The 25,917-nt window shown below is 42.5% G+C and overlaps 1 protein-coding gene across 1 annotated transcript in view; it reads left to right on the top strand.

Moving 5' to 3' along the window:
* The window catches only part of EXOSC7 (exosome component 7), a 112,605-nt gene that overhangs the window by 33,912 nt on the left and 52,776 nt on the right, over positions 1–25,917 (top strand). Inside the window, exons 2-3 of the mRNA XM_026717815.2 lie at positions 16,723–16,824; positions 17,799–17,893. Coding sequence (XP_026573600.1) covers positions 16,723–16,824; positions 17,799–17,893 — 197 coding nt within the window. The remainder of the gene's footprint in view (positions 1–16,722; positions 16,825–17,798; positions 17,894–25,917) is intronic.

Here is a 25,917-nt window from a genome sequence, read left to right as displayed (position 1 = left end):
ACCAGCTGGTATTTTCACCCCCAGGCCGTCCCACCATCCTGCGGCCATTGAGGAAGAGCCCAGGCCAGGAGAGGCAAGCTGGAAGATGTGGGAGTGCTGCGCAAATGCAAGTAGTGTGGTGCTCCTGCACCTTCCGGCCATCTCGATTGCCGCTTCAGCCTACCTGTGCTGCCGCACCCCTCTTGCTGCAAGAGCACCATTATCTCAACCTGGCCAGCGAGGGTTGTACTGCTTTTTGCAGGTTTGTGTTTCGGCCAAAGGGTGGGGGCCAGAGGGTGGGCGGGCCATGTGAGCAGTGCAGCCTTGTATTCCTATGCAGCCTGGATTAATTGCTTTGGGGGGTGCTTTGGGGGGGACATTTCTCTGTGGACCATCAAAATTTTCTCTTTTTTAAAAAAAATTTTTACTCAGTTTTTCACATTAAAAACAAAAATCTCTTTTTAGTGGACAACATATTTCCAGGTCATCACCTTTACATACAAATATGACAGCAATTATACATTCATATATGCATACTTAATTCTATTATTACCTTTTCCATTCCAAATTTTCAGTATGGAGAGAAACAAACACTTTAATCCTAGCCTCTTTCATAACCCTAACCCTCAGTTGAAACATCTTTTTGTTTCATTTCAATTATTTCAAATATAATCCTTTAATATTTATTTTAAAAATAAAGAAAACAATATGTTTTTGCCTAATAATAATAATAATAATAATAATAATAATAATGGTTATCAATGTCTTTCCTTGCTTTTAATAGTCTATATTAACTTATTAATTTAGTTGGTTCTTTAGTCTGTCATATTCCTTTTCCATTACACATTCTTTTTATAAATTCTAGATTAATACAAATTTTAACACTAAAGAAAAAAAAAAGAAGTATAGGTTTCCCCCCTTTTTACTGCTTTGAGTGTGATACCTCAATGTTAAATATACCTTTATTCCCTCATCTTGATTCCCAATAAACCATTATTTTTAAGAAGTTACAATAATAATCATTACATCTTTTCATTTGGATTCCATGCAGCATATTCCCCCCCTTAATTTTTAATAAGAGTTATCAGTATCTATATTACCTATTTTCTAAATATTTTTAATTGCAGAAATATTCTTATTACCCCCTTGTCACCCTGCAGAATCCCTTTTTAATTCATCAACCATTATCTCTGAAAAACAATTTCTTTTCAACATTTTACTATTTCCGTATTTCTTTATTCTCCATCGAGCTGCTCCGAGCATCCAGAGTGGGAGGTGCTCCAGTCTCTGCACTCACAGGCTGAGCTTTAATTGAGGAGCAGCTCCTCCCTGTCCATGTGACTCCTCGGAGCGTTCCCCAGTTTTCAGCTCAGCCTACCATGAGGACAGGCAGCTTTTAGCAGACTTCCTTGGCGATTCAGAATCTAGCAAATTGTGTTCAGGTTTGAATTTTCCCTTTAGTCCTTGGCCCCTGCACAACTGGGTTGTTGCTCATTGTAAGAGGAGCGTTTTCTCGCCCCTCGGAGGATAGAAAGCAGGGGAAGAACAGCACCTTCGCGCCCCCATCCTCCTTCTACCTGCCATTGCCTTGAAGCCGTGCTGCTCGCAAGCAGCAGCTTCCTTATAACGTGTTTCTTGGCGCGCTGTTGCTCCTTTCCCCACAGACATGCCTTATGTAAAGGAGAATGATTCCTCCTCTCTGCCCCTCGTTCCGCTGCGTTTTAAGCTGCTTTTTTTTTTCCTGAGGAGGCAAACTCCCATCCCTGAGCCTTGGCGCCGGCCATCGGCCGCCATTTGAGCATTGCCTCATGGTGGCCGCCATTTTCTTTAAACTAATTCGCTGCGGTGACTGTTCTGAGGCCCAAAGCAGGACCGGAGGCCTGTTTGGTGCCCCTTTGATCAATTAGGCATTGTGGCTCCTAGCCCTATTGCCTGTTATTGTAACTTGTTGGCTATCCCGCAGCCGGCTCAGAGGCGAAAGTAATGCGAGTACCAATACCTCCCATTTTGGCTGGGAGGCAACTGCATGAGGCCCACCCTTCTCTTTTATTTTCTTTTGGCCTCAGCGTTCATTTGGCTAATTTGACTGCTTTCTCTAATTTATTTAGTGTGTTTTCTGTCCATCTGGAATTAAATACTATAGTACTCCGGTACTCTAGTCCTTAATTGTTCATATTCCCATTTCCTTTTTTATTGTTTTTATTTAATAATAATAGTAATAATAATAATAATAATAATAATAATAATAATAATAATAATAAAAATGAATAAATAAATAGAAATCATATATTCAGATATAAATAATACTAATACTAATACTACTACTAATAATAATATTAGTAAGGACAAAAAAAATTTCCAAAAGCGGGACGTGGACCAACTGTGAGACATCCGGCCTTGTTGTAGGTCGAACTCCTAGGTGAGCCAACCGCCTTCTTTGGTTACTATCATACATTACTTTCGCTCTTTATTATGGCAGAGGACAACCCCAGAGGGCCTTCCTTGAAGGCCAAATCAAAGGCACACCATTTGCGCAGGCAGGCCAAGGGAACACCTAAGTCTCTCAGAGAGAGGCGTTAAAACACCGCGTCCAAGCGGTGGCGTAGAGGTGGAGCTCTCACCTGACAATCAGGAGGTTCGTGAGTTCAATCCTAGGTAGAGGCTAATATTGAGAATAATGGGTTCCCCTGCTGCAGCAGGGGGTTGGACTAGATGACCTCCAAGGCTCCTTCCTTTTTTATTGAGAAGGAATTTGATGAACATTCAAGGGGCTCAAGCTCCATAATCCAAGTACTTCCTTCTTCTCCAGGCCAGGTTTTCTCCTCACCCAGAGCCGTCCATCCGCTGTCACCAGCCACCCGGACATCCAGGGCTACCTTTAATCCGTCAGCCAATGGCCTACAGCATGATGAACCATCTGCAGACCCGGTTCCAGACAGGATCGGAGAATGGATGCAGCTGGCTACCTGCCAAGGTACCGCAGAAGGTCTCCAGCAGATGACCAGACCAGGTCTACCATCAATGGTTCCTAATATCGAAGCTGTTTCTGGCAGAGCTTTCCCCAGACCGAAACCTCACTGAGGTCAGATACTCCCTAGGGGTATATCAGCCCCCTGAAGGGGAGAAGGCGGAGGAAGAGGAAGCAGGCCTGGGTCACTCAGGCAAGTGGAAAAGGTTAATATGGGGTCCTTACACTACTCTGAACCTTTTCAGAGGTGGACCCAATGGAATTAGGAATATCGGAGGATGTGGGTATTACCCCTCCCAGCCCACATTCATGGGTTTGTTCAAACCCCACCTGTTCAAGCCCTTTTTGTTTAAGGCAAAGATATTCTGGTCTGGGGTCACAACCCTCTTATTGCCCCAGCAACCTCTGGTAATCCAGAAGTCCATTTTCAGACTACACGGTTGTGGAGGCTGAAGTGATTCCTACTCCACCCATTCTTCTAACCTGGTAGCAAAACAATTGGCTTCTGCAGGGGCGCCTCCGCCCCTCCAATCGGGATAGGAGATTTTTAATCTCGATGCAGAGTTTCCACCCTGTAGAGACTCCCAATGTTGACGGGTCCATAGGGGTTGGACCTCCCCTATCCCAAGTGATGCTCTGGAAGCCTTAAAGCCAGAGGACAATTGGGCCAAATTAGGCGTTTTGCCGGACGCAGCATCAATCTAATGCTTGGCCCACTTGAGCAGCCACCGCTGCTTCCTTCTTTACACGGTCCTCCATTAGAAGGCTCCATCAATCAAAGCAGCAGGTCCCCCCATCCAGTACTAGGCCACACCAGGACATTGCCAAGCTTATGGCAGCAGCAGATTTCTCAGCCGTCGCTACTCCATGCCGTTAAGTTTCCACCAGGGCTATTTCATCCCAGGTCACAGCCGGCGTCGATCTTGGCTTCAACGTTGGCAAGCAGACATATATATAAAAAATAATAATTCAAAAGAAAACAAGTTAAATTGGCCTCTGCTCCCATCTCAGGGGGCAATCTCTCCGATCCAGCCCTTGGACCTTATTAATGGAAAACTGATATATTAAATAAAATAAATAAATAAATTTCTTACGTCTCTCTTTCCCAGACCTGAAGGCAGAGTATCCCAGCCCTTTCGGAGGGGACCCCTTCGAACATCCTATCAGACAGCTTTCTCTCCCAGGTTTCAGAGAAGCCCTGCCTCCCGCGGGCCCAACTCCAGGATCGAACCGACTCCCGGTTCCAGCTCCAAGAAACCCCTTCGGGGCACAGGCAGTAAACCTCCCGGCACCCCAGATAAGTCCCTCACTCCTCATCCCATGGGCGGATGCCTCAAACTCCTTGCCGAGGATGCCTGGGTTAGGGACACTATCAATTCGGCCTTTTTTTCTCCTGAATTTCAATCTCCCCAAGCATTTCAGGATACCCCCTCTCCCAAGATCGCAGGAAAGATACTAAACGTGGACTAGTAGATGCCGCTATCCAGCATCTTATTGAATCAGGCCTACGTGCCCGTCCCACCCCTTAAACACTCCGGAAGGTAGAGGCCCATTTTTTATTTGAAAAGGATCAACCGGTTCATTCTCCGGCATAAATTTAGGATGCACTCGCTACAACCTATTCGTCAGGGTACCAGGAAAGGAGATCGGCTCACTTCCATTGACTCCTCTGAGGCATACCTACATATCATTATTTGACCCTCCTGTTTCAATATTCTCCGATTCGCTACCACAGTCAACACTTTCTATACGGGACCCTTCCCTTGGCTTGACCTCGGCCCCGAGAACCTTCATCAAGAGCCTCGTGGCTCTGATGGCTCTCCTTAGAGTCTTCCCCATCCGCATGTCGCTATTTCTGGATGACACTCTTATCCTGTCCCCTTCCAAACTCCAAGCAGAAAGGGACACCAGAACCCCACAACGCCTTACGTTGTCACCCTCCCGCTCTCCAGATGCATGGGTCCTGTTTATTGGCAAAAGCCGGTTATCTCCATCCACTGAATAGCATCCAGAAATCGGTCCAGGAGATCAGGCGGGCACAATAAAGGTAGCATTACTGGACTTAGTAAATTGCTTGGCTTCATGTATTCCATGGATTGGTTTCATGCATTTCATTTTCCTTGGGACTGTCTGCATCCCAGATCCTTCAGTGGTTCCGCCTCCAAGCAGCGATCGAGAGGTAGCAACCCAAACTCCTGGCGAAGGCACTTCAGAGGTCCTCGTGTCCCTCCTCTGGTGGACCAGACCTGCCATCGACAGAGAGCATTACTTCAGGGAATCTCCCTCGCCACAGACGCCAGCCTTCCGGATAGGGAGTTACCTCCACTCGTTCTCAGCTCAGGGCACATGGTCAGCAGCCAAGCTACGGTGCAGCATAAATTGGCTGGAGCTTCACGCTGTATACCTGGCCCTACGCAGCTTCCTCCCCCAGGTACACGGACGCCACATCTTCATTCTGACAGGCGCACGTCATCAGACAGGGGGACACACACCCATTTGGCTCATGAGGGAGGCTAAGTGTCTCTGTCGCTGGGCAGAGACCAACCTCCTTCCACCAGGGCAGCTTACATTGGGGGCCTCAAACATTCAGGCAGACTGGCTGAGCAGGACCACTATAGACCAGTCAAAGTGGCGCCTGCTCCTCTCCCTGTTCAGGGAAGCCTCAGCAATATCAGACCAACCACTAGTGGTGCCATTTGTATCATGTTCAATGCCCAGCTCACGAGACCTTTCTCGAGGTACCCCGCTTTGGGGGTGGAGAACCACACCGCCTTATGTTGTCCCTGGCCCTCAAGGCTGCTTACGCATTCCCCCACTTCCGTTGATCCCCAGGGTGATCTTAAGGCTGATTCGCGAGAGGGCGGAACTCTCTCGGCTACCCCACACTGGCCCAGGAGACTGTGGTACACAGACTTTCGCACCCCGTCAGTGGCCCTTCCCTGGAGAATCCCACTGGGCAGAGTCTCGTTATCTCAGGGACCCCATCCGAACCCGCAGGGGCCTCATCTGGCCATCGGAAGGTTGAGCAGGACCGTTTAAGGAAAGAAGGGCCTGCCAACCAGGCCATCTATACCATTCTGACAGCAACTTGGTCCTCAACCACCCGTACGTATATATAATGCCACATGGGACATTTTTCTTGGTAGATGATGCCGCAATCACATAGTGATCCACTCTCTCCATCTATTGCACAAATATTAGCCTTCATGCAAGGCGAACTGGATAAAGGGCTAGCCCCTAATTCTTTGAGACGACATGTTGCAACCTTATCAACTGTCATCTCCTGTGGCAATATTGGCTCGCTTCCACCACCCTCGCATCCGAGCATTCCTTAGAGGAACTGCCAGCTGGCATCCTCCATTGGTACACCGATACCCAACTTGGGATCTTAATTGGGTTCTCCTGTTACTGCTAATCCTCCCTTCGAGCCCTTAAGGGAGACATCACTTCAATGACTAACGTTCAAACTAGTGTTTCTAGTGGCAGTCTCATCTGCTCGTCGGACATCTGAAATCGCAGCTCTATCCGCCAGAAGGATCTCGCCGTTTTTCACGCTGATCGGGTGGTCCTACGACCAGACCCTTCCTTCGTTGCCCAAGGTTAACTCAGCCCTTCACGGATCGCAGGAACTTTTTCCTTCCTAAAGGTTGTCCCAGTCTCTCTCGAGAGAGAGGGAAAGACACTGGCATTCTTCATTGTCAGGCGTGTGCTTCGTATTATATCAGCTGCACTCAGCCTTTCAGGTGGTCGGAATCATTATGCTGTTCGTTTCAACCTAAGACACTGGGTATCAAAGTATCCCCGTCGACTGTAGGCCGTTGGATTAGAGCTACACTCTCCAAGGCCGACTTGGTTCAAACACTCCTGTTCCCAGAGGAATAACCGCACATTCCACAAGGAGTGCGGCTACCTTAGCAGTTTGGGCAACTCAGACATTGATCAATGACACCTGTCGAGCGGCCATCTGGTCGTCCCTGTCAACTTTTCATTCCTCTTTACAAGATTGATAGTTTGCTTCAGTCGAAGTGTCCTCTGTCAGTTGAGCCCTACAACAAGTTGTTTAGAAACCAGAGGAGATTCCGACCCAGACGAAGTCCCTCCCATAGGACAAGCCACGCTTTGGTATGTCCCACTCTGGATGCTCGGAGCAGCTCGATGGAGAATGGGCATTGGTGCTTACCTGATACGCCCTTTCTCGTCGAGCTGCGTAGAGCATCCAGCCCCACCCTAATTTAGCCGTCTGGTGGGGAATCCTGTTTCGGCCAATGAATCAAGGAGTCAGAGATTAATGTTTTACAATGGTCAGGATGAGATGATAGTGTTTGTCTGCTCGTCTTCGTAAAACTGGGGAACGCTCCGAGGGAGTCACATGGACAGGGAGGAGCGTTCCTCAATTAAAGCTCAGCCTGTGAGTGCAGAGACTGGAGCACCTCCCACTCTGGATGCTCTACGCAGCTCGACGAGAAAGGGCGTATCAGGTAAGCACCAACGCCCATTTCATGTACCTGTTTCTTACTGCTTCTCCTCCCCCTCTTTTCCCCATATCTTTTCTCATTCCAGTTTATATCCCTCTCTTTTTTAATATCTTCCTTTCCCCTTTTCTGCTGGGACTTTCTGCCTTTCCCGACTTCACAGGTATTCCCCCTTTTGATTGCCTTCTTAAATCTCAACTTTTTAACCTTCCTTCTTTCCCCACTTCTTTGTAGTGTTCTTTGTGTTAATTGTCTATTTAAAATGTCTTCTCCTTGAATCGACTCCTCCTCCTCTGAAGCTCTTTCTTCTTGTTCTTCAATCACCATTTCCATTTTTTCTAACATAGAGCAAAGTGATTCACCTCTTTCCTGTAATAATTCTCTCATATTTTTAAGTTCCATTTTTAATTCCCGAAGAGATATCATCATTACACACACTTATATTTTATGATCATTAAAGTCCACAAAAAAAAAACTACTTTTACTTTCCTTCTTTCTTCTTTCAGTTTTCTAAAGTTCTCAATTATTCCAGCCCAGGGTCTATACCAAAAACATCAATCAATCCCACAGTCAGTCTTTCCTTGCTTTTTTCTTTATTCCGGTTCTGCTTTCCCTTTCTAAGATTCTTATTTTGTTTCAATATTTCTTTAATGTTATATCCACACAAGTTCATTCAGAAACAGGATGCTTTCCCTTTTGTTTGAGCTCAAGTTTTTGTCAAAAGGTGGCACTCTCCATTATACAAATTATACATTATACACCTTTTCCCCTATTTTTTTTATTTAGGGTTTTTCCAACCTCAATATTCCAGCACAGTCCAGTCTCCAATTTGTAAACTTTATTATTATTATTTTTTGACAATCTTAAGTCCAGCTTTATTTTATTCCTGTTTATTGCCAAAATATTTTAGTCCAATTTAGTTAAATCTTTAGTTCCGGCTTCTTCCTTTCCCGGTTCGAAGCCCTGCTTAGCTGTCAAAAATATTTTATTTTTTTCCCTGTCCCTTTGTAATTTCACCACTCACTTTTCTTAAAAATTCCATGTTACCCTAATCCCAGGGTACTTTTGTTTAGTTGTATTGCCCAGTTGTCCCGGTTCAGATGTTATCCACCTCTTTCTTCCCTCCTGCACAAATCTTAGTCGAGCTGAGTCCTCCTCTTTGGGGTGGCCATTTTAAACCACCGCTATAGTTATCTTCAGGGGGGAAAAAGACCAAGCCCAGGGGGGGAGATGCGGCTCCTCTCAACCTGGCTTGCGGCTTCCCCTTACTCCACCATCCCTCCAAGGCAGCTTCAGCCCCTAATCATAATGACCAGGGCTCTCCAACGAAAGAGCACAGACCATAGCCTCAGAGAGTCACGATCTATGGTCCATCAGCGAGGAGGCTCCGCCTTCTTTCCCAGGACCACCAAAATTTTCTCACAGACCACCAGTGGACTGCAGCCCACCAGGTGGTGACCAGAACACAATGATCTGGGTTGCCACAGACCTTTTCTCAAAGCAGGCTCACTTCATCCATTTGGCTGGTGGTCTGCAAAGCCTTGGATGAAGCCAAGGCTGCCTATAAAGCACAAGCAGATAAGAAACAAATAGAGCCTAAACCTTACAAAGTGGGGGAAAGTTTACTTTTCCACCAAGTTTCTAAAATTTTTGCAGTAGTCTAAAAAGCTAGGCCCAAAATAAATTGGGCCTTTCCCTATCATTTGTATTATTAACCCTGTCATGGTGGAACTCCCTAAGTGCTTATGGCAAGTCCATCCCGTTTTCCATTGTAACTTGCTGAAACATGAAGTTACCCTGACCTTCATCCAGCTATTACCCCTGTTCCATCCCCTATTATGGTAGGGGGTGAACAATATTTTGAAGTTCAAGAATTTTAGACTCTAGGAAATTCCATGGAACCACTCAGTACCTGGTAACTTGGAAACACTTCCCCTTCTCACAAAATGAATGGGTTCAGATAAACCATGTGCATGCCCCTAAATTAATATCTATATTTTATCAATTGTACCCTGAGATTCAGCTGCCAAGATTGTTATAAAGAATGTAAGGGGGTGTGGAGGAGTTGGAAAGTTCAAGGTTATTTTGTATTCCAGCTGCAGTTAATCGGTTCTCGTGATTAATGAAGTGTAAGAAGTGGGAGGAGAGAAGGTGGATTTTGTGAAATGCGCTGAAAATGACTTTCAGTTTGGAAATTGACTAGAAGTACTAGGGCTGTTCCTAATAAATCAGTTGGAGATTATACTTGTCTCGGAGTGATTGATTACAATGGACAATTCTGGATGCCTAACATTTATTTCCAAACTCTGACTTTTCCTTTCTAAAGGGGTTTGGCTGATACCCCGGAGGTTTTTCCCAGAGATGGAAAAAGACCAACAATCAGCTGAAGTTGGGGATGTGCAAGAGTGAACTGGTGGAGGGGGGGCTTCTGGAGCATTAGCTGGGTCTGCCAGCCCCTGTTTGGAGGAGATGATGGATGCCTTCAGAATGGCAGTGGAAGAAAAAGATTTGGGAGCTATACCGAAGCGTTTCAGCTCAAGGAATTTTTACAGCCTGGATTTAACCGAGCTGTCTGAAGAGAAGTCTTTCTCCAGCCCCGTGTATACGGCTATTGAACCAGGTTGGAGGGAAGAGAGACAATTTGAGTCGGAATTCTCTCAAGAAGACATCCCCAAGATTTATCATGGGAGTCCATTGATGGCAGATTTACCACAACAGTTCCAGAATTTAAAGGTGACAGGCTCGGTCTCACAGCCTGTTTGGATGAGTGGAAGCTTGAGACAACCCATTTTCACTTATTCAAGTATCGTGAGGGATGAGGAGATTATACAGATGCCAGGTGGAGAAACCCAGCAAGAAGCATCGACTGATAGAGATATGCTGCAACCTCCGAGGCAATCCCCTCATTTCCCAGAATAAAGATTACCCCCTGCGGAGAGTATCCCTCCAGGGTGGGGATTTTATCCAGGCCAGGGGTGGATTCAGTGCCAATGGCAGCCAGCACCAACAAAGTCCTGGTCTGAAGGGGGGTTGCCCAGACAGCAGACAGCAGCCACTTCCCCTCCACCTGGCCAGGGAACCAGGCCACACCCATCTTCCTCATGGCAACCACAATTGCAGCCCCAACCGACAGCGAGGCCACAGGTACCCCTATTCCAGGGAGGCAACATCCAGCCGGTATTCAGGGGGCCTACCCAGCCTACGTACACCACCCGGCCTCTTCCTTTCACTCTAGTATAACCTGCAGGGGCCTGGCCTGTGCCACCTCCGCAACCAAGACCCAGGCTGGACCAAATATCCTTTAAGGCAGTATTCGATGGCCGCCATGAACATTTCAATTACTTCCTCACTCGAATCCAATCCCATATAGAACAATTTGGAGATCAATACACCACAGAGCATGGTTTGTGTTAGGAATGTAAGTCACCTAATAGTTGGGTTGGAAAATATATAAACCAGGATAGACATTTTAATACTGTCTCTTTAAGAGAATGCTAAAATGGTAATTGGGTATGGTTCCTCAAATGGCCATAAGATGGAGCCAGAAACCTGGCTTGTCCTGTTCTGGTGTTTTCTCGAGGGCATTGCTGTTCCTGTATTGACTGTTATTCTTGGATTTGATGTAAGTCTGTTACTGAACTGTTTTTGATATTGGATTTTGATATTTGGATTATCCTTGGACTGAAAAATAGACTGCTTTAACTGTGAATGACTTCGACTGCTTGTTTGGACTTTGCTTGAATGTTTATAGGAAGTAAAAACCTACATTTTACTATACAGTGTATCTGTGTGCTAGTTGTGTGTTATTCTTCACCACTCTCACTATGTCTCCCTGTGAGCGCTCATTCTCCTAATGGGGAATTACCTCAACAATTTGGTTACGGCCATAACAGATGGGATGAATGAAGGGGATGCTTCAGATTGGGTGGCCCAACTAAACAATGAACAAGCCCCCGAATTATACGATGTCAACGGATTTATTCAATTATTAAGGCTCAGATTTGAAAATCCAGACAGGGTGGCAGAGAATGAAGAGAAGTTAATGGAAATAAGACAAGGCAAGTGACCCTTGTCAGATTTTATTTGGGACATTAGAAGGGTCGCAGGCCACTTCATGGATTGGCCTGAAAGAATGACTTTATACTACTTTAAAAATGCCATTGATCTAGAAGCAAAGAAGGCCTGTGACATTAGGGGAATACCGGAGACCTTACAAGCATGGTATACCACCTCCCTCAGCTTAGACCACAGCATCAACCCACACAAGAAACCCCTTCCGGCAGGCCGGCCTAAGAATTGTGGCTAGGAGACTGCTGACCAGACCAGTTGAAGCTGCTCGTACCCAACCCAATAGGATGCTGAAATGTTACTGCTGTGGCCAACATGGCCATAGAGCAGCAGACTGTCTGGCCTCTGCTCCTGTACCACAAGCACCATAATCGAAGTCTAGTACAGCTGGTAGAGGTCGTAAAAATCAAGGAAAACCTCCAGACATTAGCCGGTTTGCTAGACACCAGGCTGGCACCACGTCCCCGAGAACCTGACCGGTGAAGACGACCCAATGGTAAGTGATCCCATCATACCTTTCACAGTCAAGGTCAAGTTAGTGGTACTGAACACGGGGAAGGCCAGAGAGTTAGAAGCCATCATTGATACTGGGTGCTCTAGATGCCTTATTGGACTCCCTATCAAACAATTGGGCATAAAGACTAATCCACTAAAGCATCCAATCAGATTTGAGCAAGTGGATGGGTCATTAATTTGGGGGACCCCAGCCACCCAATTGACAGAATTGATCAAGATGGAATTAGGGTCCCACCGTGAGCTCATACGCTTCATAGTGGCCCCTAGGATGTCAGAATCAATCATATCAGGACTTGCTTGGCTAGACAAATGGGCCCCTACGATCAAATGGGAGGATGGATTCAGGAAAATCCTCATTGGACTGGGCCCATTGCCCTCTCTTCCTCCCACTACAAACCACCAGTCAACTTGAACCCAAAACCTGAGCCAGAATCCACAGCATCCCACCTTCCACCAGATAAACCCTAGATGCCCGACCAATACAAAGACTTGGCTGAAGCATTCAGTGAAGAAAAATGTAATGTTTTACCTCCCCATCGAGCCACTGATTGCGCCATAGAATTAGAAGAGGGGCTCCCAAAGTGTTTATGCAGCTCATCAATGAGGTGCTACACCTGCACCTTTATCGGGGGGTCCTTGTATACCTGGTGACTTCCTTATCTTCAGTGAAACCATGGAAGAACATGTTCAATTAGTCCGACAAGTCCTAGAAAAACTTCTAGCCATCAAATTATATGTGAAACTCTCAAAATGCTAATTCCACAGAGTCGCTGGATTATTTAGGCTACCGAATATCCAACCTGGGAATTGAAATAGACCCCAGAAAGGTGAAAACAGTGCTGGACTGCCAACCCCACAGAACCCGAAAACAACTTCAAAGTTTTTTAGGGTTTGCTAACTTCTATAGGCAATTCATTCCCTCCATTGCTGAAGTTGCCCTCCCATTAACCGAGTTATTAAAAACGGGCCTGTCACCCACCAAACCAAAGCCAAATCACCCCCTGGCTTGGACCATGGACTGTCAGAAAGCTTTTGAGACCTTAAAATGCCTCTTTGCAACTGAGCCCATCCTCCAACACCCAGACGCAACCAAGCCTTTTATTGTCCAAACAGATGCGAGCGATGTAGCGGTGGCAGCAGCTCTACTGCAAAAAGACTCTCAAAACCAACTGATGCCTTGCACTTATGTGTCCAAAAAACTGACAGACACAGAACGAAGATGGGCATGCTGGGAGAAAGAAGCATTTGCCATACGATGGGCTTTATTAACTTGGAGGCATTTCCTAGAAGGTGCAGGAGCCCTTCGAGGTATGGACTGATCACAAAAACCTTGAGGCTCTAAAGACCCTTAGGAGATTATCTCCCAAACAAGTCTGATGGGCCCAATACTTCAAGCGGCTCAACTTCAACATTAAATATATCCCCAGAGGGAAAAATGTATTGGCAGACGCCCTGTCCAGAAAACCTCAGTTTGACAGCCACCAAGAGGAAATAGTACAAGCCTTAATTTCAGGAGCTCAATATGCAGGCCAAGTAACCACTCAAGCACAAGCCAAACGCCTGGAAGATAAGCTGAACGCAGAATTGAAAACTGCCCTATTGACCAATCCTTGGTTCCTGGACCATCAAAATGAGTTAACAGTGAATGAGGGACTAGCTTGGAAAGGGACTAAGTTTTATGTACCCACAACCCTAAGACTAACTGGTACTAAAGTGTAGCCACAACTCACAGCTGGGAGGCCATTTTGGATTCTTAAAAACCCTACATTTACTAAGAAGACAGTTCTGGTGGCCAAAAGTGAAACCTGACGTCGAGGACTATGTTAAAAGTTGCTCAATTTGTGCCACAATGAAACGCAGAACTGGAAAAACCCCTGGCCTCCTTCAACAAGTCGCTGAACCAACCCAACCCTGGGAAGAAATGGACTTTATTGTGGAATTACCTGAGAGTGAAGGAAATATGATCATTTGGACTGTAATTGATTTATTCTCTAAACAAGCCCACTTTTTAGCCTGCAAAGGACTTCCATCTGTGAAAACGCTTGCAAAGTGTTTGTGAAACATATCTATAGACTACATGGAGTATCTCGTAGAATAACATCAGACAGAGGGGTACAGTTCCGCAACATTTTGGAGGGAATTTTTGAAGTCCATTGGGTCCTCCCAAGGATTATCCTCAGCTTTCCATCCAGCTTGTAATGGAGCAGCAGAGAGGGCTAACGCCATGATTGAACAATACATTAGATGCTATGTAAATTATCAACAAGAAAATTGGGCTAAGTTATTACCTTTTGCAGAGGTTGCTTACAATAATGCAGTACATAGCAGCACAGGATTGACTCCATTCCAAATCAACACTGGAATGGACTGTCCCGATGCCAGAGTTATCTAGATCAGCAGTTGCCAACCAGTGGGCCATGGAAAAATTTGGGGGGGGCGCAGAAGAAATGGCTCCCAAAAGCAATTAATCTGGGCCGCACAGTTCTTGTGCCTCCCGGATCTCCAAGGGACCCCAGAGTCAGGTCCTTGAGATGCATGTGCCAACCAACTTCTATACCCAGCGGCGGCGGCAACAGCAGTCCCCTCCCCCAGCACCTGCTGTCAGCTTTTCCCCATTACTTCTCTAGCTTTGAATTGCTCCCAGCTCTCTCTCTTTCCTTCCGCCCCCCGGCCCCACGTGCAGGCAGGAAAGGAAAGGGAGATGGAGCCGTGCACAGTTCTTCCTTTTTTCAGCCCTTGCTTCCTCTCCCAACATCGAAGCCTCGGAAATCCGGGCAAAACCACCACAGCGGTAGCGTCCTGAGTTGCCCTAGCATGCTCGGTTAGTTAAGAATCGCCCTACTCAGAGAAGGAAGTGGTGCTGGAGGAGGAGAAGGCAGTAGTGGAGAAGCAAGCAACTCAGGGCGCTACCACTGTGGCGGCTTCATCTGCGTTTCCGAGGCTTCAATGTTGGGAGAGACAGCAAGGGCTGGAAAAGGGGAGAGCTGTGCACAGCTCTGTCTCCCTTTCCTTTCCTGCCTGCACGTGGGTGGGGGGAGGAAAGAGAGAGAGCTGGGAGCAATTCAAAGCTAGAAAACTAATGGGGAGAGCTGACAGCGGGTGCTGGGGGAGGGGACTGTTGTCGTCGCCTCTGTGTGTGGGACCGTGCATTTCAGGGACCTGAGCCGGGAGGCATGGGAACTGCAAGTGGGAGCGTTTGATGATTTCGAAGAACTCCTGGAACACGATAGATTGGTGTTTTGTAGGTCTCAGTGAAAGAGTGAGCTTTGTTTCGTCTCCTTTCCTCCCCTGGTAATGCGAGATATGCTTTTTTTCCCCTCCACCCCCAAATAATCACTGGTTGTGGCTGGGTTTGGCAGCAAAGTTCTAAAGTGAGCGAAGTGCCCCCAGGGACCCCTTTCCTTGCCTGTCTCCAGGTGACTAGAAGAGCCCCTCCCCCCCCCCGCTTTTCCTCGGCTGCAGATCTGAGCCTCTCAATCTCCACCCAGGATCTGAAAGGAGCTCCCACTTTCTCCCCCTCCCCTCCCCCAATTAATCATCAAGAGCGGCAGTCCTTCTGCAGGCAGAAGGAGTAGCAGCCAAGGGGTGCTGACCCCCAAGGAGAGAAAATTCAATGATTCTTGTAATGTTTTGTAAAATTCTGCCAGAAGTCCATCTGGGCCTGGTGCCTTTCCATTATTTTGTTTCTTAAGTGCTTCAGTTAACTCCATCATCATTATATTACTTTCTAACATAGTTTCAATCTCTTTAGATATCTGGGGTAAATTAGCGTGCGTTCTGTAAATACTGTTTAACTCTTTCCTCATCAATATTCTCTTATGTGTATAGTTTCCCATAATAATCTTGAATAATTTCCTTCTTCTCTTTACTACCATAGCAAACTTGGCCTTGGTCATCTATTAATTGCAATATTTTCCTTGATTCTTTCTCCTTTCTCAATTTATATGCTAACCATCTACCTGGTTTATTTGCATCTTCAAAGTAGTTCTGTTTAGCACCTCTATTTTTTGTGCTAATTCTTATTTTTCTATTAGACCCATCTTATGTTTAATTATATCCATTTTTAACTTAATGTCCTTTTTCTGTGGCATTTTCTGTAGCTCTTTTTCTAGTCCTTTATACTCATTTTCTAATGCCTTTGTCTCAGAGTGATTGATTACAATGGACAATTCTGGATGCCTAACACCTCGCTGATTTATGTTTTCTTTGTCTCCCCTTCCCTCTTTTTTTTCTTTTAGGTGGACTTCCCATTTTTCTAGGGGAGTGTGGAATGTCAGGTCCAATATATTTCTGTTGGGATGCTGGCATTCTAGTATGAGGGGGGAGGATTGTAGAGATCTCTATATAAAGTTTCTGTTTCTGTTTCTTGCATTGCTGTACTTGGGAAGGGTTTTGTTTGCACTGCTTTAAATTACTGTTTTTAAGTGGGAAAATTTAGTTCATGCCTAGATCTCTTGCTATCATAAGCCTTTAAATAAAAGCCCCTTTTGGAACAACTTCAGTTTCAAGAGTCCCGCTTTCTTGGGAAGATTTGTGAAGCAAGACCTTACAAATATCTAAAATTAAAAGAAACTTTCCTTGGACTGCTTTTATATTAATCTATAAAGTCATTAGTAGTACACAAATTTGCTTCTCTAAGTAAATTTATCCTACTGTTAAACAATGTAAATTTTGACATTGTGATGGCATAATGTGACAGTATTGGATTTGGTATTGTAGGAAGATCTTCGAGTTGATGGCCGTGGCTGTGAAGATTATAGATGTACAGAAGTGGAAACAGATGTGATATCTAATACAAGTGGCTCTGCTAGAGTAAAACTTGTGAGTATATCTAACATTATATCCTGTCATATTCACTAATTTTATGAAATCAGCACATTTCATTACTTAAGAGTTCTAGTATAAGATGCTATATTTAAGTTAAAAATTAAATAATGGCTCTTATAGGTCAGAATGTACTTGGTATGAAAATTCAAGAAATATTATTTTCAATTACCAAATTGTGTTTATGCTAATTGGCAAGTGGAAGAAATTGCTACAAGAATAATCTAGACTTTATTTATAGATGTGCTCGGGGCCTCACTCCCAATAATACAAGACTAACTCCATGATAGCTGCGTACATTTTTGTGAACAAATGCTGGACAGAGAGCAAGCATTATGAGTTTTTGAACATAAAGTAACATAAAATATAATTAACAGCTGTTGTACAGCTATACGGGTATTGTTTTCTGCTCAAGCAGGTTTTTTTCCTCAAGCAGAAAATAATTCCCTAATCAATGAATTACCAAGGAGAAAATCACATCCCCATCAACACTGAGAGGGTAAACTACTGTATATAAACAGGGAGCAAGCTTTATACTCACTAGCACTGATAAAGTTATCTATTTTAGTAATTTCTACAAATGAATAACCAAGGTCCTCAGGGAGCACCAAGGATTCTACAGTTAAACGCAGAGCCACCAAACCAAACCACCAAAACAATCATATGGTTTTGGAACCATTTGAAGAGCACTGGGTGCCTATTTTTTGTTTACTAAGTGTTGTGTGATTCATGGAAATATCTAAATATCTAATAGCTATGCAGATAGATAGGGTATTAACAGCCCTTAGTTATACAAGTCTACCTAATACTTAGTTTGGTTAGTTATCTGAGGGAATTGAAAATGTTTAAAATTGCCTTTTTTTTCAGAGTTCATGTTTTAAGGAGAATTGCTGGATAATGCTGATTCACGTGGAAATATAAGTTTGTAAGATTAAATAACTTGGAAAACGTATCTATCTCTGTTAAAACAGGGGCACACAGACATCCTGGTTGGAGTCAAAGCAGAAATGGGAACCCCAAAGCTGGAGAAACCAAATGAAGGCTGCTTGGAATTCTTCGTTGATTGGTTAGTTTAACTATTCATAGTGGAGGCTTGTTTTTGATAATCATCAGGTAAAAATCATCTTGAGAGCTAGCTACATATGGTGGTTAAGCATTATGATATTTATAGGCCCAGACTCTCTCCCCTTCAAATGATAAGAATAAACTTCTGAAAACTGGGTATTTCAAAAGGAATTCTTTATTGAAAAGGAAGTTATCCAGGTAAAGTCAAAGCAGGGTCTAATATGCCTCCAGGCATGCAGCATAGATAAAGGAAGTTAGAACCCTTAGTCTGATGTGGATTTTGTCAATACAAAGAAGCAATATGTTAATTCCCCCTCCCCCTTTTTTTTTCCTGGGAACATAGTTGCAAAAAGTTTCCCAGGAAGTTTTTTTCAGAGCTGGAATTTTTATGGCCCCTTCTCCTCTTGCTATCTCTCCAAGAGGTGACAAGTTTCCAGGCATCTGGGCTTCAGTCCCCAGTTGTATATCATGTGCAAGTTATACAGATTCAATACAAGACTTAAGATATTCAGGTTACATCAAAAAAGGATTACTTGTACCAACTCCCCCACCTTCTTCTTCCATTGAAGAATGTCAGATACACGGATCTGACAGATTGCCCTCCTCAAAAAATTGAGAAATCCACCTGGAAGACATAAAACATGTGTTACATTTACAACTTAGGATGGTTTGTAAGGGTATTTCAGGTGGAACTTCTGTAGTAATGTGGGGCTTTCACATGTTGTTGGGCTACCCACTTATTTTGTGAGGAGGGAACGTGTTTCCAAGCTATTGTGTGGATCCACGGTGAGTGCGCAAATCAAGGATATCTTTAATTTCAAAATGTTGTTCCCCATGTACCATAATGGGAGGTGTGGGAAGTGGGGGGGTTAAAGTTTTGAAGTGATCTCTGGTTTGAGTAGACTACAGTGAAATACTGGATGAACCTGTCTGAACATTGGCCAAGTGGTTTGCAAATAATTATTATTTTTTGTTAAATTTTAAAGTTTTTATTGAACAAACACACACAAAAACATTAATCATTTTTTATATTTTTTATCCTTCCTAGTTTCCAACCAGTAATAAAACTTTCCCCATATTTTGTAATAATCAGAATCATCCTCAATTTTTAATTCTTGTGTCAATTTGTCCATTTCTGCACAGATCCAAATTTTCCTAATTATTTCTATTTCATCTGGAATTTCCATTTCCATTTTTGGGCATAAACTAATCTTGCAGCTGTGATTACATGTATTATTAAATATATTATATCTTTGTTGTATTTTTCCACATTAATTCCCAATAAGAAAAAATTCGGGTCTATATTTTATTTTAGTTTTGCATATCTCTTCTAACCATTTTTGGATTTTCTGCCAAAACATTTGGGCTTCTTACAATTCCACCATAGGTGATAATACGTTCCATTTTCCTTATTGCACTTCCAAATATAGGGGATAGATTTCAGTACATTTTAGCCAATTTTGATGGTGGATTATGCCATCTATAAAACATTTTATATAAGTTTTCTTTAAATGATGTAGCCAAAGTTATTTTTTTGTTTTGATCCCATAAAGTTTGCCATTCATCCAAATTTATATTATGCCCAAAGTCTTTCATCCATGCCAACATTGTTTCTTTTACTTTTTCTTCCTCTAGTTTACATTCCAATAACACTTTATACATTTTCTTACAGGTACAGATTACAGATAATCAGAGTTGGAAGGGACTTGTAGGTCATCTAGTCCAACCCCCCGTGCAAGCGGGAGACCCAACACAATTTCTGACAAATGGCAGTCCAATCTCTTCTTGAAAGTCTCAACTGATGGCGCTCCCACAACTTCTGAGGGCAAGCTGTTCCTTTGGTTGATTGTTCTCACTGTCAGAAAGTTTCTCCTTGTTTCCAGGTTAAATCTCTCCTTGTTCAGTTTCCATCCATTATTCCTTGTCTGGCCTACAGGAACTTTAGAAAATAGATTGACTCCCTGTGGCAGCCCCTCAAATATTGGAAGACCGCTATCATGTCTCCCCTGGTCCTTCTCTTTAGTAGACTAGCCAAGCCCAGTTCTTGCAACCGTTTGTTGTATGTTTTAGCCTCCAGTCCCCTAATCATCCTGGTTGCTCTTCTCTGTACTTTAGTTTCTAGAGTCTCAACATCTTTTTTATAATGTGGTGACCAAACCTGGATGCAGTACTCTAGGTGTGGTCTTACTAAGTCTTTATAGAGTGGTATTAGTACTTCCCTTGATCTTGACTGTATCCCTCCGTTAATACAATTTAGAATTGCATTAGCTTTTGGGGCGGCTGCTGCACACTGCTGGTTGTCCGCTAAGACTCCAAGATCCCTCTCACAGTTACTGCTATTGAGCCTGGTTTCACCCAGTCTATGTGTACTTTTGGTTTTTCTTGCCTAGGACTTTATTTTTCTCTATATTGAATTTCATTTTATTAGATATGGCCCAGTGTTCTAGCCTGTCAAGATCCATCTGGATCTTGAGCCTATCTTCTTGGGTGTTAGCTATTCCTGCCAATTTAGTATCATCTGCAAATTTGGTAAGTTCCCCTTCTATTCCCTCATCTAAGTCGTTAATGAAGATATTGAAGAGTACTGGGCCTAAGATGGAACCTTGTGGCACCCCACTGAACTGTTTTTAACAAACCCGTGCTGACTGCTAGTTATTACTTTACTTGTTTCTAGATGTTGGCAGATCTGTTTTTTTATTATCTTTTCCAGTATCTTCCCGGGTATTGATGTTAGGCTGATTGATCTATAGTTTCCTGGGTCTGTTTTTTTTCCCTTTTTTGAAGATGGAAACCACACCAGCTCTTTTCCATTCCTCTGGTAGTTCCCCGGAGCTCCAGGATTTTTGAAAGATATGGTGCAGTGGTTCTGAGATGACTTCTGCCAGCTCCTTTAAAACTCTGGGATGTAATCCATAGGCCCCGGTGATTTGTGTTCATCAAGATCAGACAAGTGTTCTCTTACTATTTTTTTTGCTTATTTTAACTTTTATTTCTGGATTCTCTTTTACAGTTATGTTTTTGGTGGGTTGAGCTCTAGTTTCTTTTTGCATGAAGACGGATGCAAAGAATGAGTTAAGCAGTTCTGCTTTCTCTCTGTTGCCTGTTACTTCCTTGCCATCTTCTCTTTTTAGTAGACCGACTGTTTCCTTAATTTTTTCTTGTTATTTATATGTTGGAAGAAACTTTTTTTATTATCTTTGACTTTTTGTTGGAAGTCTTTGTTCGGTCTGAGCCTTTGCTATCCTGACTTCGTCTTTTGCAGATTCTGGCTATCTGCTGATATTTCTGCCTTAGTTGTATGTCCTTCTTTCCATTTTTTGTATTTGTCCTTTTTTTCTTTCAATTTGCCAGAGAGTTCTTTAGATAGCCATGCTGGGTTCTTCTTGGGTTTCTTGTTTTTCTTTCTCAGTGGTATTGTGCTGGTCTGGGCTTCTATGATCATACTTTTTAGAGTTTCCCAAGATTCTTGAGTTGTTTTCCCCTTTAGGATTTTCATCCATGGAATCTTTCCCAAGTTCTTTCTGAGTTTATTGAAATCAGCTCTTTTAAAATCCAAGACTCTGGTGTCATTATGTTCTGTTGCTTGTGTTTATGTTATGTTGAATTCTAGTATGACATGGTCACTCTCACCCAAGGTTCCTGCAGTTTCAACTCCCTCTATCACTTTTTCTCTGTTTGTAAGAATTAAGTCCAGTATGGCTGTCCCTCTAGTTTCACCCTCTACCTTTTGGACAACACAGTTGTCAGCTAGGTTAGTTAGGAACTTATTTGATTTCTCACTTGGTGCAGAATTAGTTTTCCAGTTGATATCAGGATAATTGAAGTCTCCCATTACTATTGTTGTGTGTTTCCTGCATATGTTTGTTAGTTGGCTGGCAAAAAGGACATCTATTTTTTCTGCTTGATTGGGTGGCCTATATTATACACCTATGGCCATGTCATTCTTTTTTTCTTTTATATTGACCCATATGCATTCTAGGAGGTTTTCATCTTTGGTTTCATGCATTTTTGTAGCAATATAGTGGTCCTTTACATATAGTACAACTCCACCTCCTCTTTTATGGGGTCTGGTTTTTTTGAATAGTTTGCATCCTTCTATCAATATCTTTCAGTCATGGGTTTCATCCCACCAAGTTTCTGTTATTCCAACTATATCATATTTACCTTCATGTATTCATAGTTCAAGTTCACCCTGCTTGTTCCCCAGACTTTGTGCATTTGTATATAGGCACTTGAGATCTTTATGTCTGACACTGTGTTTACTGTCTACATAAACTGTGTTGTGCCTGCCTGTCCCTACTTTCTTGCCACCTGTTTGATTAGTGCACATGGTATGGCACTCACTATTAAATGCTTGGTTTTGGTTGGCATCAAGGTTGATAGTCTTACCTGCACAAACATCTATTTTGCATGCACTGGTATCCTTATCAGTTTTAGGTTGCTGGGAACAGAGATGTTCTGAATCCATTAATTCTCTGTCCCTTCTGTTCAGTTTAAATGTTTATCCAGGAAATATGTGAATTTAATGCCAAGTAACTCAGTCCCTTTCTTTGATGGATGCAAACCATCTCTTTTGTACAGTTTTTCATTGGACCAGCTGCAGACATCATGACTAATAAAACCAAAGCTTCCCTTTTACACCACTCCTTTAGCCACACATAAAACTCTGCTACACACTGCCCTTTCCCTTTTTGTTCCTTGTATACTGGTAGAACCTCTGAAAAGATAAGCCTACAGTCCATATTACTAAGTTCATACCCCAAGCTCTGGAAGTCTTTCTGAACAGAAAGTACATCCTTCTGGGACAGATCATTTGTACCAAGATGTATAATAGCATCAACATCACAGTCCTTGCTGGCATTCTTGACTATCTTAAGAATATGCTCCTTGTCTCTGCTGGCAGTAGCACCTGGTAGACACCTGACCTCTTTCAAAACCTCAGTATTCTTTCCTAAATTTACATCCCTTACAATTGAGTCCCGAACCAGAAGGTGGCTTCTCTTTTTGGATGCCTTGCTCTTCTTGTGTGACTGGTATGTAATACCTGATTCACACTTTCTCCTTTCCAAAGTAAGTTCTTCTTCTAGGACCATGATCCCTGGCTTACTTAAGTTATCATTATCACAACTACCTTGACCTGTCACTTTAGTGTCCCTATTAAGGTCAGCAAGGGCACTGTATCTGTTATGCTGGGACACAGCAAAAGCTTTGTGTTTATGGTCCACAGCTCTTACCCTGCCAGATCCCACGGTTGTCCATACTACCCTTTTCTTGTAGGATCTTTATGGTAGTGGGGGCTGGTAGCATGGCAGCTCAATAGATGGCTGGATTGGGCTCCTAATTTCTGCTTGGAGAGCACAGATTAGAGATTCTAGATAGGTAATCTGTCCATGTAGACTGGTAATTTTTTTTACAAAGAGGGCAGTATCCAAGTTTGAAAAGAGTACTGCGAAAGACAGCTGTAAAACAAGTATTACACTGAACTAAGCCGGTCATTTTGAAATAAAATAAAATCACAATCTCAAGCGCACTTACCAATAAGACATACCAATGTCTTATTGGTATTCTTGGTTTATTAGTTATATGATTCCGCTATCTTTCTCCTTTCTATTCACCCTCTGCTTCCTTCACAAGCAGCCAGCAGCTCCTCCCACAACCTCTGGGAATAATTCTTTATCAATTTCTCATCCGTTCCCAATAGAATTTCATCTAATTGTGTTTTACTCCTACTAATTTCCCATTCTTTCATGTGTTTTGCATACCTCGATTGGAGCTGTAAGTAAGCCCACCATTATATATCCATTCCTTGGTCTTTCAGGTCTTGCCTTGATTTTAATTCTCCTCTCTCATTTATAATGTCCTCATAAGTAATAATTTTCCCCTGGCAGAGCAAATGTGGGTACATCAAAGCTTCCAATGTGGATAGCCATATTGGTGTTTACATATATTTGTCGTTTTGTTTTGTTCTATGCGGTTAACAAAGTCTGCCTAATTTTGTGTCTTTGGAAATATCTATGGACCTCTTGTTTGTCCTGCCATAGAAAAGCTTGCCATCCTGCCTGTAAATTATAACCTTCTAAAGCCAACATTCTTTGGTTCTTGATATTTATCCAATCTTTTACCCATGTCAGAATTGCAGTTCTATAATACATTTCCCAGTCAGGCAAACCAAATCCATCCCTTTCTTTGATATCTTGCAGCAATTTTAATTTAATTCTAGGTTTTTTTTCTTTTGCCATATAAATTTCAATATTATCTAAATCATCAAAGAAATTTTTTTTCTAATTTTATGGGAGCATTTTGGAAGAGAAACTGTAATTTTGGTAATATATTCATTTTTATGATTGCTTATTCTGCCCATTAAAGATAATCTTAACTTGTCCTATTTTCCCAAATCTTCTTTGTTATTTGTTTAATCAATGGGGTATAGTTATCACTTTTAAGTGTTGTACATCTTGCAGAAATCATAATCCCCAAGTATTTTACCTTATTTGTTATCTGGATGTCCTTTATTCTAGTTAATGTTTCCTTTTGTTTATTTGTCATATTTTTTGTAATTTTGTTTTTTCCCTGTTAATTTTTAGCCCTGCAACTTCTTCAAATTCTTCTAGGTTTCCTATGAGCTTTGGTCCCGAAATTTGTGGATCTTCTAAAATAAAAACTAAATCTTCAGCGAAGACTTGCAATTTAAACTCTTCCTTTTTTACTTTTAATCCTTTTATCTTTGTTTCCTTCCTGATTATTCTTGTTAACACTTCTAGAGTCAAAATAAACAAAAGTGGCAATAAAGGACATCCCTCTCTTGTCTTTTTTTGTATTTCAAATTTTTTTGATGTTTCCTTGTTCACCAATATTTTAGCTTCTTGTTTATTATATAATATCGAAATCACATTTAAATTTTTTGTCCAAAATCCATATACCTAATTTGTTGCAAAATAAAATTCCATTTTACGTTATCAAATGCCTTCTTAGCATCTAAAAATGAGATATATATCTCAAGAACAATATAAAAAAGGTATTCATTTAAAGATGACATAGATAAGGAAATTCCTTCTATTTCTAAAAGATTTAGTTCAAGAAATAAACTGTTCCTGAAGGCAGAGAAAAAAAACAGAAATTTCCAGGGACATATGACATAATGGTATGTATATCTTCCAAGGATGAATCAGGATGGATTACACATATAAAATATCAATTCATAATTGTTAACAAAACTAGATAACTATAATTCATTAAATAATGCTAAAAATCAGTGGATCATTTCAATCTAGTATCAAGCTTGAGTGTGGCATTAAAATATTGTTGGTCAACTTAGTGTCAAACTCAAGGCCCGGGGGCTGAATCAGGCCCATGGGATGCTTCGATCTGGCCCATGGGGCCATTCTGGAAATACAAAAGACTCACCCACAGGGCCTCCATTTTTGGTGGTGGAGGGTTGCAGGAGGCAGTCGCAGCCAAAAATGGAGGTCAGAAGCCTGTTTTTCTCTGGCAGAGTACTCGGGCCAACACAGGCATCCCCAACATGAGTGACATCAAATTGGCCATGCCCACCCTGGCCATGCCCCCGAGGTCAAATACAACCTTGATGCAGTCCTCAATGAAATTGAGTTTTTTTTAATAAAAGAAGTTTTTTTTTTACAACAAAAACAACAAATAAAACCATCTTTCAGTTTTACAGTTTGTTGGTTGGGTACATATATCTTATGCACATAGTAGTGTTGTTATACATTTCTTATTTGATTATATTCATAGACCAGTCTAGTCAACAATCTACATCATATTATTCCATTATTATCATTAACCATATGACTTCAATTCTGTATCAACTTTCAAAGACAAATCTCATCCTTACTAACTGATATTCATATTCTTACTCATTCAAAGATAATCAATTATAGTATATTATTACTGTTAACCAATATTTCAGTTTTTGACACTTCTATCTAACCTTTCATAAAATAAATCCCAAATCTTATAGTACTGTTTTTCTTCCTGATCTCTAATTGCCGTTGTTAATGTACTCAT

The sequence above is a fragment of the Pseudonaja textilis genome, chromosome Z, assembly GCF_049901715.1.
Source record: "Pseudonaja textilis isolate UNSWEBS1 chromosome Z, rPseTex1.2, whole genome shotgun sequence".
NCBI lineage: Eukaryota > Metazoa > Chordata > Lepidosauria > Squamata > Elapidae > Pseudonaja > Pseudonaja textilis.
This window is presented reverse-complemented; position numbering and strand designations above follow the sequence as displayed.